The sequence below is a fragment of the Microtus oregoni genome, unplaced genomic scaffold (genome assembly GCF_018167655.1).
Source record: "Microtus oregoni isolate MIOR12 unplaced genomic scaffold, Mior012 000038F_ref0000394, whole genome shotgun sequence".
In the NCBI taxonomy this organism is placed as follows: Eukaryota; Metazoa; Chordata; class Mammalia; order Rodentia; family Cricetidae; genus Microtus; species Microtus oregoni.
In genome coordinates, this window is record NW_024543097.1 from 2,097,331 (window position 1) to 2,111,337 (window position 14,007).

A 14,007-nucleotide genomic window follows, 5' to 3' on the forward strand; every position below is an offset into this window, starting at 1 on the left:
GGAAGGATGAAGGGAGAGAGGAAAGAAGGGAGAGAGAGAGAGAGAGAGAGAGAGAGAGAGAGAGAGAGAGAGAGAGAGTTAGGTTTTGGAGTCCTGGAACTTGCTCTGTAGATCAGGCTGGCCTTGAACTCACAGAGATCCCCCAACCTCTGTCTCCCAAGTGCTGAGATTAAAGGTGTGTGCCATCACCACCAGGCAATAATGTCTTCTTGATTCTTGAGTAATTCCACTGTAACCAATCAAGACTTCAGTTTGGTTCTATCCGTGGTCATTTGTCACTGGTCTTTTCCTGGCTCTTCCCAAAGCTATCTGCTGTACCCCAGCCAGGACTTGCCCCAGGAAGGGCTCCTCTAGGTATTCTGCTTGAGCCTGGTGGCTAGGACTGTGTGAGTCGGAGAAGAGGGGGGTGTAGTGTCCTTCTTCACTGTGATGGCTAGGACTGCATGAGTAGGAGAAAAGGGGGGTATAGTGCCCATCTTCACCGTGGTACCAACTCTCTTTCTCTACGCAAGCTTTATCCCCATTCAGAGGAATTGCCTTGCACAGGTGAAGCCTTTCATTTGATCTCAGGGACTGCTAAGAAAAAAAAATTGGGATCCATGGATGACTAAACAGGTTAAATAGTGCACGCTGCTTATTTCTTCTTTACCTCATGTTCTCTCTAAGTTTTAAAGTTCCCTTTAATTGTTTTGTTTTGTTTTTTGTATTTTTCAAGACAGGGTTTCTCTATGTAACAGTCCTGGCTGTCCTGAAACTCGCTCTGTAGACCAGGCTGGCCTTGAACTCACAGAGATCCCCCTGCCTCTGCCTCCCAAGTACTGGAATTAAAGGCGTGTGTGCCTTTGCGCAGCTTCCTTTTAATTTTTTAAAAAGATTTATTTTATTTTGAATTCTCTTTGCAAGTGTGTGTGTGTGTGAGAGAGAGAGAGAGATACCGAGTCAGACAGAGACAGAGAAGGAGCCTGTTCTATTTATGGTCATTTTCTAGTAAAGAACACAGTATTTAAAATGGAGATGTGACTCTTTTTGGATATGATTCTGAGCTACAAAACCACTTAGACTTGTAGCTCTTTAATTTTGTGTGCAAAAGAATTAGCTGCCAGGGACAGAAGTCAGGTTCTAAAAATTTTAGTAAGGTATTCCGAGAGCTTGCCATATAGCCGACCTTCAAGTCATCATCAGTACTTTGACAAGCACTGACTTTGGTTCAAATACTCAAAACAAGAAGAGTTTCATTGTAGCTTTAGGTTACAAATTCTCATGGACAGCAGCAGTTACCTTGAGCCTGGCCCCACTATCAAAGAATCTCCACAAACAGACCACAAAATGCATACTTGATCTTCATCTGCCCAGACTATTGCCCCTTTCTTCTCAAATTAGGAAACTGAGGCACAGAAGTGCCAAGTGATGTAACCCACCACTTGAAGCTAGTGAGTGGGCAGGACCCAGGTGTTAGCCAGGGCCATGGCATTTTGTGAACCCTCCTCCATTCCGGATGAGCTAAGGCCATTTCTCTAACTACAGTGGTTTGATTTGTAGAAACATTGTCACTTTCTTCTCTACACTCTTGAATACCCTGCCCCGTGAACCCCCAGTAATGGCCAGGTGGGAAAGATGGATATGGCTCTCGGATGTCCTTGAGCTGGCTGCTCACTGGTTGCTTTAGTTTTGGCCAACAGTGCCCCCCCCAAAAAAAACACTTTTCAAGCCCCTCTCCCTGACCCTAAAACCCCCCAGCTAGTAAACAGAAGGAAGTAGGACCTGACACTTACAGAGATACCCCCATTTCCCGTTTCCCGGGAAGATCTGTGCTGTCTTAAGCTGTGTGTGTCTTCATCTGCCTTCCCTTTCCCACCCACCAAATGTATGGGACCATCCACATCGTTTCTGGCTATAGTTCTGCTGTCCCCTCCCCTGAGGGTGAAAGAAACAAAGGACTCCATTATTGCATGAAACACACAGGAAATATTTTATTAACTTCCAGATGGAGAAAATGGTAGAGTGAAAATATTTCAGTAGAAATCCATGATTCTCCGCAGAGAGCCCACCCTGGCATTCACGGCGCCCCAGTCGTGGTAGCGCCTGTACTCCCCGGGCCTCAGCAGGTACTGCCGCCCCCGGTAGTTGGGCATCTCGTAGAGGACCCAGTAGCCTTCCAGCACGTGGAAGGAGTGGAAGTCACTGAAGTGGAAGCGGTCCTGGAGGTGGGAGCAGTCGTCGGTGATCTCCACCATCTGACCTCTGTAGTCCTCGCGCTCGTAGATCCTGATCCTGTGAGAGCTGGACTGTGCACGCGCAGAGTAGACAAGGGGACGTTAGAAAACCTGACCTGAGCTTGGCAGTCAGCACATGCCGCCGGGGGATGGGCCCCTTCCTTTTAAATACCAGAGGCGACTGAACCGGAAGAAAGGCCACCGTGAGTAGTTCAGGAGGACATACACAGTGAAACTCAGGAGGTCACCGCCACCCGCCTTCCTTGGACGTAAACCGTTCTCTGGCAATGTTGACACACTGCTTCTCCTCAGAACCATTTCTAAGCAACTATTTTTCTGTCCCCCTCCCCAGATTCATGGTGATCTGAGGCTCTTTTTGGAAAGTATAAAAATAACTTGATATTACAATGAAAAGCCAAATGTAACCTTAGCAAAAGCCACCGTCTTGAATCTCAGTAGCCTCTTCCACATGAAGAGGATGGAGAATTCAGGAATAAAGCCCAACCCAGGTATCTTTTTTGTTGCCTCAGGTTTTGGCACCCATAGGCTGTAGAGGAAGGCTTTCTTAAAGATTGAGGAGGGAGGGAAGGTAGGAGGAAGAAAGAATGAAGCAGGAGCTGTGACTAATATCCAAAGGAGGGTTCACCCTCACAGAGGTGGTGTGTTCCCCATATTAGACAATAGATGGGATCCAAACTGTTTGGGCTCCCCTTGGATAGCAGCAGGATGTCCCCAAAGCTTTGAAATCCCATTTCCCCATCTCTTGGCAGGCGTTATGTAACTCAGCTATTCCTGTCAGCTCAACCCTGTTTGACCAGACCTGATAAGTTCATGAAGTCGGAAACGGGTGAACGGCCTCAGTTCACCAGGCAGCCTGCTGGCATACGCTCCCAGGGCCCAGAGGCTCAGAACCAAACGGTCCTCTGCTTAGTCCCAGCACTGGCGAGTTTAATTTCAGCAAAATAAATGAAAATGACCGGTGGAGAATTTTACTTCAGACGTGTTTTCAAGGGAACCTTGGAGAACTTAGTAAGCAAAGAACTCAGAGCCAGCCGACTGTAGGGGGTGGTGGTGGGGAGCTGGGAAGGGACTCACGTGGGGGATGAGGCGGCAGGAGCGGACAGAGTCACTGAGGCCCATCCACTGCTGGTAGTCAGGGTAGTCCCCACGCCTCAGGAAGTACTGGCAGCCTGCAAAGTTGGGCTGCTCATAGAGCATCCAGCAGCCACTGTCCACGCGCACAGAGTTGCAGCGGCTGAAGTAGGGCTGCAGGTTGGAGTGGTCGCTGCTGCACTCATAGTGGCGGCCCTGGAAGCCGCGGTCCTCATAGAAGGTGATCTGGAAGGCAAGGCAAGGCTCAGAGGTCTGTTGTGGCATGGACCCGAGGGCTGGTCCCTCTCCAGGCCCTGAGTGCCCTGGGCTCACCTTCCCCATGGCTGGTGTTGGCGGTTCCAATGTGATGGTGCTGTTGGTGTGTAGAGCTGGGAGCAGGGTCTATATAGCAGGAGGTCTGCTGTGTTGGCAGGAACAACACAAAAGGGGCACGCGGTGGGACTGGCGCTTTCTCTCTCTCCTTTCTATATAATGACTGTGGGGGAGGCACGGGTTATTGTACGTTTTCTCTTAGTCTGTCCAGAGCTTTCGAATGGATGACGAATCATTGACCTGGTTTAAAGGGTCACTTGATGCCGCTCTGTGCTTTACATGAAGCGGATTTGGGAAACTGAAACGGAGCATAGGTGCTTAACTGATTAACCTTTGTAACAAAATATTTTAGCTACCTTTTACAAATTCAGACAATGTGTATTCGAATAACAAGGCAGGATAGTTACTTGGCCTGCTAACATTTCAAGGGAAAAAGTGGAAGATCGCTTGAATGAACCTTCACAGGTTGGTGGGGGTCGAATGGGGTTCTGCTGTGTCCTGAAGAACTTTCTTACCTCAGGGGATGGTGGTGCACTCTGAAGGCGGAAGAAAGAGGATTTCTGCGAGTTCGAAGCCAGTCTGGTCTACAAAGTGAGTTCCAGGACAGCCAGGGGTTACACAAAGAAACCTTCTATTCAAAAACAAAACCAACCAACCAAACAAACAAAAAAGAGCTTCCTTAAAAGCTCTGTATTGATCAGCTGGGAACCAGAGAACTAATGATGCCTAAAGAAACATTGTTTAGACACCTCGGTCCTGAACCCTGAGTGTGAGCGCAATCAGTCCCATCATTATTACACTGGTAAGTTTCTATTAATGTTTTGCTGGGAACACAACCCAGTTCGTTCCAGCTGAGGGTAAATGCAAGGGAATTTGTAAGGAGAGCATTTGGAACCACACAACCTCGCAGACTGCCTTCATCACGCTGGAGCAAACCCTGCACCTTGTAGCGAACACACTGCTTACGGGGGCTGGACTCTCTCCTGTCCCCAAGACTCGCAGCACCAACAGGTATTTCACTCTCTTTAAAGCAAGGTTTCTCAGCCTTGGCACAATGCTGACATTTGGGCTGAAACATGCTGTCTTGAGCAATGCAAGATGCTTCTTAGCATCCTGTCCCCACATGAAGGCGTCAGCTGACCCATTCATTTAACTGTGACAGCCAGGATTGCTCTTCCAGATGTCCTGGACAACCAAATCTCCTTCCCCCTTGGCCTTGAGAACCGTCACTTTTGAGGAAGCTGATCTGGCTTTAAACACTCCATCTCATTCCAAAGTAGGACTCTTTAGTGCCTGGGTCCCATACCCGAAATTGTTTTCCTTGCACAAAATTAACTGGATTTATTCATGTAGGGCCCACGGGTCTACCCCTCCTCTTGGGGTTCATCTTGAGGACAGTTTCTGGTTAAACATCCTGCTTGTTCTTGTGCTCCCTCTGCCCTCCTGGTGGTTAGCTATAGGGCCATTGTTGACTCCATCTTGGGACTATAGTCTTGTACCAAAACAAGGCACCTCTGATGTACATTATTTATTTATTTATAATTTTTAAAAGATTTATTTTATGTGTATGAGCATTTTGCTTGAATATATGTATATGTACCACACGTACACCCAGTGCTTGCAGTAGTCAGAAAATGGGGTTTGTATCACCCAAAACTGGAGTCACGGATGGTTTTGAGTCACTGCATGTACTGGGGCTTGAGTCTTCTGGAAGAGCAGCCAGGGTTCATAACTGTTCTATTTCTCCAGCCCCTGCTGTGTGTGTATATACATATATGGACATTTGTTTCTTAGTTAGTTTGTTTGATTTTTGAGACAGGGTTTCTCTGCATAGCCCTGGCTGTCCTAAAACTCACTCTGTAGACTAGGCTGACCTCAAACTCACAGAGATCCAACTGTCTCTGCCTCTGAGTGCTGGGATTAAAGGTATGCTCCACCCCACCTGGCTGTTATATATATTCATGTATGTATGTATATATATATATATATATATATATGAAAGTTCAGTCCTTAGTCTTTTGATCTAATATGAACATCTCTAGAATCTGTCTGAAGGACTTAGTTAAAAGTATATAAAAAAGACAGTGGCAGTTATCGAAAATTAGATATAAGAGAAATGTCCAGAACTGGGTGGTAGCAGCACATACCTTTAATCCCAGCACTCAGGGAGGCAGAGGCAGGAGGATCTTTGTGAGTTCGAGGCCAACGTGGTTGATAGTGTGTTCCAGGATGTCCAGAGATATACAGAGAAACCCTGTCTCAAAAAACAAGATAAAAACATGTCCAGAATAGTATGTGAATTAAATTATGAATCATCTGTTTGATGAGTTGCTCTGTGGCAATCAAAATCATCTCAAAAACCTGAGAATTTATATAAGGATATAACAATCACTATATGTTAAGGAGGAGAAAGTATGTCAAACATAAAACTACAAAAGCAGTTCTGAAGATAAAGGTAGAGAAGTTGTAAACATGTGGAAGGAAATCTTGTGCTTATGGATCAGAATCTTAAGTTTCATTTAGATGTCACAACTACCCACAGAGTACCCAAAACAGTCCACAGAGTCAAGGCAACTCTGCCAAAACCCCAGCAACCGTTTATCCGGAAATAGAAAGCTGCACCCTAAGATTCGCCTGACATCTCAAAGGACCCAAACAGCCAAAACAAACTTGGAAAAGAATAAATTTGGAAAGCTTCTGATTCCTGATTCTAAAATTTATTACAAATCGATGGTAGATAAAAACTGTGGTAGCCGGGCGTTGGTGGCACACGCCTTTAATCCCAGCACTTGGGCGGCAGAGGCTGGCAGATCTCTGTGAATTTGGGTCCAGCCTGATCTATGAAGCAAATTCCAGGACAGGCTCCAAAGCTACACAGAGAAATCCTGTCTCAGAAAACCAACTAACCAACAAACAAAACACACACACACACACACACACACACACACACACACACACACACACACACACACACAAATTAGTGTGTGCCAGGCTGGAGAGATGGCTCAGTGGCTAAGAGCACCGGCTGCTCTTTCAGAGGTCCTGAGTTTGATTCCAGCAACCACATGGTGGCTCACCGCCGTCTGTAATGAGATCTGGCGCCCTCTTCTGGCAAGTGGGCGTACGTGGAGGCGGAATGTTGTATACATAAGAAATAAATAAATAAATCTTTAAAAAAAAAAATTAGTGTGTACCGGTTTAAACCCAGATGTGTAGATCAATGGAATAGTCGGGAATCCTGGGGGAAAAAAAGGCCTTGTACGTGTTTTTAAAAGGACGTTCACAAGAATGTTAAGGTCACTCAGCAGAGAAAATACATCAAACTAAATTGAAGAAGCCACAAAAGGCAACAAAAATGCTCCGATGCCGTTTATTTAAGATACCTAAGATGGTTTGATACAGGGAGTGGAAACAGAATGAAGGATACTTTAGGGTGTGGGGAATGGGGAGTTGATGTATTTTTTTTTTTTTGACAGCTTGTAGGAACTTTATTTTCCTTCCACCTTTTTCCCCTTTGCTCAGGTATCTGCAGAGGACCTCAGGACCACTCAGAGGTGGCTCTAACCCACTCGGTGGCCTGCTGTGCTGTGGGAACTGCTGACCAATCCTCAGTGGCTGGCTGGGTACTCCAGTCTTCATTAGGGAACTGCTGGGCACCGAGGGCACCTGCACACCCTCAGACCAGTCAGCCACCTTTGGCTGAGCAGCAGTGAACTCAGGAGCTGGTGCAGTCCATTCGCCCTGAAACTCCTCCTTGGTCACGGCCTTCTCAGCAGCAGCCTGTTCTTCCTTCTCAATCTCCTCTGGGTCTCTGTAGAAGTAAAGATCAGGCATAACCTCCCATGGGTGCTCATGAGAGAGAATAGTGCCACGCATGCGGAGTACTTCCTGGGCCAGCATCCACCACATCAGGCCCACTGAGTGAACTCCCTTGTTGTTGCACGGGATGGCGATGTCCACATAGCGCAGAGGTGAGTCTGTTACACAGGGCAATGGTGGGCAGGTTCACGTAAGACGCCTCTGTGAGGGGCTGGTGGTCAGCCCTGGGATCGGTCACCACTAGAAGCCGTGGCTCCCTGAAGGCTGCCTGGATCTGGTTAGTGAAGGTCCCTGGGGTGAAACGGTCAGCAATAGGAGTGGCTCCAGTGGCGGCAGCAAACCTCAGCACAGCTCGCTACCCAGTGCTCCTGGAGGAGATGACGCTGACATCAGCAGGATTCTCGATGGCAACAATAGCCTGAACTGCAAGCAACAGCTTCTCCCAGGTTCTCTTCAGATTGATGATGTGGATGCCGCCGCTTTTCCTTTTGTAGATGTGCTGCTACATCTGAAAGGCGAGGTTGGTGCCACCTATGTGGGTTCCCGCAGCGAGGACATCCTCCTCCTTCATCTGCAGGACATCAAGGGCTCCGGACATCGTGTAAGTTTCCCTTTAAGTTACGTTGGGAATCAAGAACAACACCTATGGACCCGTCCAGGGGCAGAGCTGACAGCAGGGAGTTGATGTTTAATGAGGGCAGAATTGCAGTCTGGAATGATGAAAACTTCCAGAGGTACACAGTGGTAGTATCAAACAGTATGACGGCTGAGATACACTTAGAATCATATAAATCAAAATATCAACCGTGCTTACACAGCACTTACTTCCAGGAGAAGTTGAATTAAGAGTAGCTCATTATTTTTAATTTTTTCTTTACATATTAACATTTTGGTTCATGGAAATATTTTACTTCAAAATCAAACAGCGACAGATGCTTCCTTTGAAAATTACTGCTACTGGGGGCCGGAAAGACGGCTCCAGGGGTAACAGTACTTGTTGCACAACTCTGAGGACTTAAATTCAGATGCCAGAATCTATAGAATAAGCTGCGGTCTTATATGATAGCAAGGTGTGGTCTTCTGTGGACCTGCAAACCCAGCTCTGTGTGGGAGAAGACAGGAGGACTGTGGGAACTGACTGGCAGCCTTGCTGAAAACAAAAAACAAGAGCTCCGGGTTCAGGAAGGGACCCTGCCTAGAAGGAGAAGCCAGAGAGTTACAGAGGAGGGCATGTACCCTCTCATACATGTGCACGGACACTGCACTCATGCATGCAATAAACTGTATTAAAATCTTGTTGCATTTCGTGTTCTTGTTTATCACGGAACTATCATTATAGCCCAGTTGTGGAATCAGCCTAGTACCCACTGATGGATGAATGGCTAAAGAAAGTGTCATATGAAGTTTGATTCAGCTATAAGGAAGCAGGAAATCATGTCATCTGTAAGGAAATGGATAGAACTGGCGGACATCATGGTAAGCAAAATCATTTAGGCTCAGAAGGACAAATATTGCATATTTATTCTCATGGTCTAAAATGTAACCATCTAGATTTTTAAAGAGATGTAAAAATATAAGGGCTACTATTTGGAAAAGAGGAAGGGGACCAGTTGGGGGGGGAACATGGGAACAAGAGAGGATAAAGAGGATGCGTATGAACGTGATGTAAATACAGCACATGGGTGCAAGAAAATGTCACAATGAGACCAATTTCTTCATACAGTGTGCACCTAACAAAAACACTGCCGCATTTCAGCAAGAATATATAAAATGTTCAGGTAGAAATTATATCATATTTCAGGGACCAGCCTCGACAAAAATACTTACCAAGGTAGAGGTGTGGGGATTTAGAAAAATAGTAAAAAATATGAAGATACAAATGAAAATAATAAAACGGAGAAACATATAGGATAGTATCAGGAGGGAGTTCCAGTGAGAACTGAAAATTCTCCCACGTTTAATTTCCAACTCTGCTTAAAATACCCCCGACCCCAAAAGGTAGGAGTAAAACAAAAAACTGAATTGACATGATACAAGGAAATGAACAAACCACTTGAAGGTTGTGGGCTACATTCATAGTTAAACATTCTGTTGCTAGAACAAAACAAGTTGTGCTCACACCCTAGACCAGGTAAACCACTCCCTGGGTGGAATCCAATGTTATCCCCTTAAGAAAACTGGAATTTAGTTGAATCCATAGACTTTTGTTTGAGGTAGAAGTATATCTACTTCTCTGTTTCTGAAATACAAGGGCTGGCTATTAGCCACACCTGTTGACAAACACCTTGAGAGAGCAGAACTCTCTGGTCTAGGTGGGAACTTTGCTTGAGGTAGAAGCACAATAACTTTGAAGGAACTAGAGGTAAGTTTCCAACTCTCTGACCTTTGGTCAACATAGAAATGGGTTCACATTTTTGGGCCTCCACAATCATAAATAGAATTTTGAATTTTTAAATTTTAGTTACAACTATATCAAACACCTTCCAGACTATGATCTCCTAAGTATTCCCTGAAAAACACTCAAGTATTCATTATAAAAATGCTGTAGTTTACTATTCCTGTGCTACAGAAGATTGGCCATTTCTGACTCTTTATTACTATGGCTATCACCACAATAAACTCCTTGCATATAACACTTTGTAACTTAGAATCCTAGGAGTAGACTCACTGGATTTAAAGTTAGTTCTCATTTCTCTCTCCAATTTGTACTTTTGTTATTATTTTATTTTTGAGACAACCTTTTGTTAGTTCACCCTGGCTGGTCTTAAGGATGCTGGTCTTGAGGATGCTGGCTTTGAGTATACTAACCTTGAGGATGATGGTCTTAAGGATGCTGGCCTCAGGGATGCTGGCCTTGAGAATGCTGGCCTCGGGAGGTTGTCCTTGACAATGCTGACCTCCTCAGTGCTGGCACTACAGGCTTATACCTGTGCTTGACTTCTCTGCAGCTCTTATGACGTTCTTTTTCAAAAAATACTTATTTCATGTGTTTGTGTGTATCTGAGTATATGTATATGCAAGATACATGTTCAGTGACAGCAGAGGTCGGAAGAGGACAGTGGATCCCCTGGAAATGAAGTTACGGAGAGTTGTGACCTACCATGTGGGTGTGGGAAACTGAATCCAAGTCTCTGGAAGAGCAGTCAGTGTTCTTTTTGTTGTTGTTTGTAGATGGAAGTTTCTGTCCCACTCAGTCCCACAGCCATTCAGCCCCAAAGAAACACACAGAAGCTTATATTATTTATAAATTCTTTGGTCTATTAGTTCAGACTTATTACTAACTAGCTCTTACAACTTAAATTAACCCATAATTCGTGTCTATGTTTAGCCGTGTGGTTTGGTACCTTTTCTTGTTGCGGGAGGTCCTCCCACTCCTCCAGCCTATCACCGCTGAGGTACCAGCCCACTGGGGCGTGGTTTCTCTCCCTTTAAAAAAGCAGCCACTTCCCTCTCCTCTCTCTCTTCACTTCCTGCTCCGCCTGCGACTAGACTCCTTTCCTGGTTGCGAAGAGGGCTGTTGCCTGGGACAGTGATCTGTAAGTTTTTTCCCCTTTAAATAAATACCACCCTAATAATCATAACCCCGAATTGGTGTGGCATTGTTTGTGACTTACGCCTTCATTTTGGCGCCCAACATTTGGTTTTAGAACCTCTCCTTTCCCCACTCGCAGCCGCGAGTTCGGCTTGGCGGCCCCAAGTTCGGCTTGGCGGCTGCAGGCTTGGCGGGTGCAAGTTCAGCTTGGCGGCCGCGGGCTTGGCGGGCTCTAGTTCGGCTTGGCGGGAGCCCTCCCCTTCCACAGCCGCCAGCGGCCTTGGACTCCCCACGTGGATTTAAACTCCACAGGCCCGCGTAGTCTCTGGCCGCTTGGTTTGCTCTTTTCTGAGTCATTTTTAAATCTCCCTTGCAAGTACAGCTCTTAAGTGACACGAACCAGAGCACGTGGTTGCTGAAAGCTGCAACCCCTCAGGGTGACTTGTTCCGTCTCAGGAATTGATTTAATTAGATTTATTTTCTTGAGAAACTTGCATTTTCCAGTTTTTAACATCTACTAAGGCACTGAAACAGGACCATGTTTTCACCGCGACTCTGCAACAGCGCCACCTGCTGGATAATAGGTAATATTGCAGTTTTTGTTTCTAACGCAAATTTTACTGCTTTGTTTTCACTAATACAATGGATTAGTAAATTTATATTTACTAATACAATGAATTACATCATACAAGGTTTATATGATTATGGGGATACCTTAATTTGCTTGTTACTAGCCTTCAGTTTTCTTTTCCATATTCTATCATTAAGGAAGAATATGGCACTCCTAAGAATGATAGAATCTTTACGAACTAATAATGAACAACTAATTGACAGGATTAAAATTATTGAAAATAAGAGGTTATCTGAACAAGTGGATACTATGACAGACAAAATTGATTCCATATCCAAGGGTATTAGAAAGTTACCTGAAAGGGTTCAGGCTGTTGAATTTGACGTTCAGACTTTATCACAAAGTTTTGATAAGGTAACAGACAGAATGTACCTCCAAGATGGGAATCTACATGATATACAAGAAAAGTTTAAGGAGGACATGTTATCTTTGAAGGAAAAAATTAAAGCTTTGGAATCACAGGTGCAGAATGGGGACCAAAAAATTGATACCTCAGTGAAATCACTGGAAATATATACAGGTCAGGAGATTCAGGATTTAAGAGAGACAATGATAAAAAGATTTGAAAAGATTGGGGAAATTATTGCAGCTGGTGAACAGAGGAAGGAGGCACAAGGACAGGATACAAGGCCTCCACCAGCTATTAGAACTGGCTTACCCAGGGTTCTAGCGACATACCCTATACTTAATTCTGAAAAAGCATCAACTTCTAAAGGCTCAAAGGGAGTCAGAGAAGCTAGATGGACGCCAATAGCAATGAATGATCTGAAAGAAATTAAGCAAGCTGTTGTTAATTTTGGCTTGCACAATGCATATGTAAAGGAAATGATAAGGACTTGGGCTTCTAATGCTAGAGCTACTCCCCATGATTTCCATCAGTTAGTGTCTGCAGTTTTAGATAATGGACCTTCCTTGATGTTCGGAATTTATTTCAGAGAAGAATCCAAACATATGGAACAGCAAGGAAGAGCAAAAGGTATTGAGGTTTCCCAAGATCAAATTCTTGGTGCAGGAGAATATGCTGATCCACAGGTCCAAGCTCTTTATGACGATGAAGTACTGTGTCTATGTCACCAAGCAGCTTTAAATGCTTGGAATAGGATACAAGATCCAGCAAAAAGGGTTGAATCATATACCAGAATTAGGCAGGGACAGAGAGAACCCTTTATTGACTTTTTGCAAAGATTAATTAAGGCTCTGGACATAGGGGTAACAGACCCAGAAGCTAGACGAATACTTCTTGAATCTCTAGCTTTTGAGAATGCAAACATAGAATGCAAAAAGATAATTGGGCCTTTAAAGTCTAGATCAGCACCTATGGATGAATGGATTCAGCATACGATGAATGTTGAGACGTTTAGCTATAATGATGAATCTTGGGTAGGAGAAGCGATTTCCAAAGCAATGAGGAGACATCAAACTGCCAGGTGTTTTAATTGTGGTAAATTAGGACATTTGCAAAGGAATTGCAGGCAAAGAATTTCTAGGAATAATATCTCTTCTGGGAATGACAAAAATAGGAGACCTCGGCCTTCAGGTATATGTAGGAGATGCGGTAAAGGCAGGCATTGGTCCAACGAATGTAGGTCAACAACAGACAGACGGGGCAATCCGATATCATCGGGAAACTCCTTGGGGGGCCTCTCGCAGGCCCCCAAGCCAACAGTGGCCCAGTCATTCCCAGTCACAGTGGAGAACATGCCTCACCAAGAAAATTAAAAGCTCCAATTTCTGCTGTAAAAAGTAATACTGGTCTAAATGAAGAATTACGTGTGGAGGATGAGTCAAAAAACCCAATAGGACAGAGTAAACGTATATTTTGGCAGACTTCTATTAATGATCAAAGACCAAAGCTAAGAGTCTGTATAAATGGCACTTTTATTGAAGGCTTATTAGACACAGGTGCGGATGTAAGTATCATTACCCCAGAATCTTGGCATCCGAATTGGCCTCTTCAAGAGGTAGATGTTCAGTTCCTAGGAATTGGAACCCTATCTCGTGTAAAACAAAGCACAAGATGGGTTGAATGCATAGGGCCCGAAGGGCAAATAGGAAGACTAAGGCCATATATAGCCAATATTGCCATAAATTTATGGGGCCGTGACCTGCTACAGCAATGGAATACCCAGATTAACATTCCTGTATTTCCAGGAACTCATAATTCTGGGAAGGATATGATGAGGTATTATGGAAAAAGGTCACCAGCCATTCAGGCTGTACAAGAACATACAGCAAATACCAAACCTTTAGAGGTACCAACAGCCCTACCTTTAAAATGGCTAACTGAGAAGCCAATATGGACCAAACAATGGCCTCTAGCTGAAGATAAACTACAGGCATTGGAACAGCTGGTGCAAGAGCAACTAGATGCTCACCATATTGAAGAA

General features: G+C 44.8%; 1 protein-coding gene and 1 pseudogene across 2 annotated transcripts; both read right to left on the bottom strand.

The window, feature by feature from the left end:
* Nucleotides 1–2,012: 2,012 nt before the first annotated feature.
* On the bottom strand, nucleotides 2,013–3,647 carry LOC121433462 (gamma-crystallin E). Of its 2 annotated transcripts, none has more exons than XM_041631889.1 (3): nucleotides 3,639–3,647; nucleotides 3,309–3,551; nucleotides 2,013–2,285 (listed from the first exon to the last, which is right to left on the bottom strand). In XM_041631889.1, exons 1-3 carry the CDS (start codon nucleotides 3,645–3,647, stop codon nucleotides 2,013–2,015), a joined length of 525 nt encoding a protein of 174 aa, XP_041487823.1. The 2 variants fall into 2 exon arrangements, with proteins under 2 accessions (XP_041487823.1, XP_041487824.1); XM_041631890.1 differs by having other exon boundaries at nucleotides 2,179–2,271.
* A 3,529-nt stretch (nucleotides 3,648–7,176) lies between these two features.
* LOC121433499 lies at nucleotides 7,177–8,055 on the bottom strand (annotated as a pseudogene).
* Nucleotides 8,056–14,007: the final 5,952 nt, after the last annotated feature.

Coding starts and splice junctions, on each gene's coding strand:
- LOC121433462 (XM_041631889.1), bottom strand. Junction 2,286..3,308: donor CCTGCCGCCTCATCCCCCAC/GTGAGTCCCTTC, acceptor GCGCGTGCACAG/TCCAGCTCTCACAGGATCAG.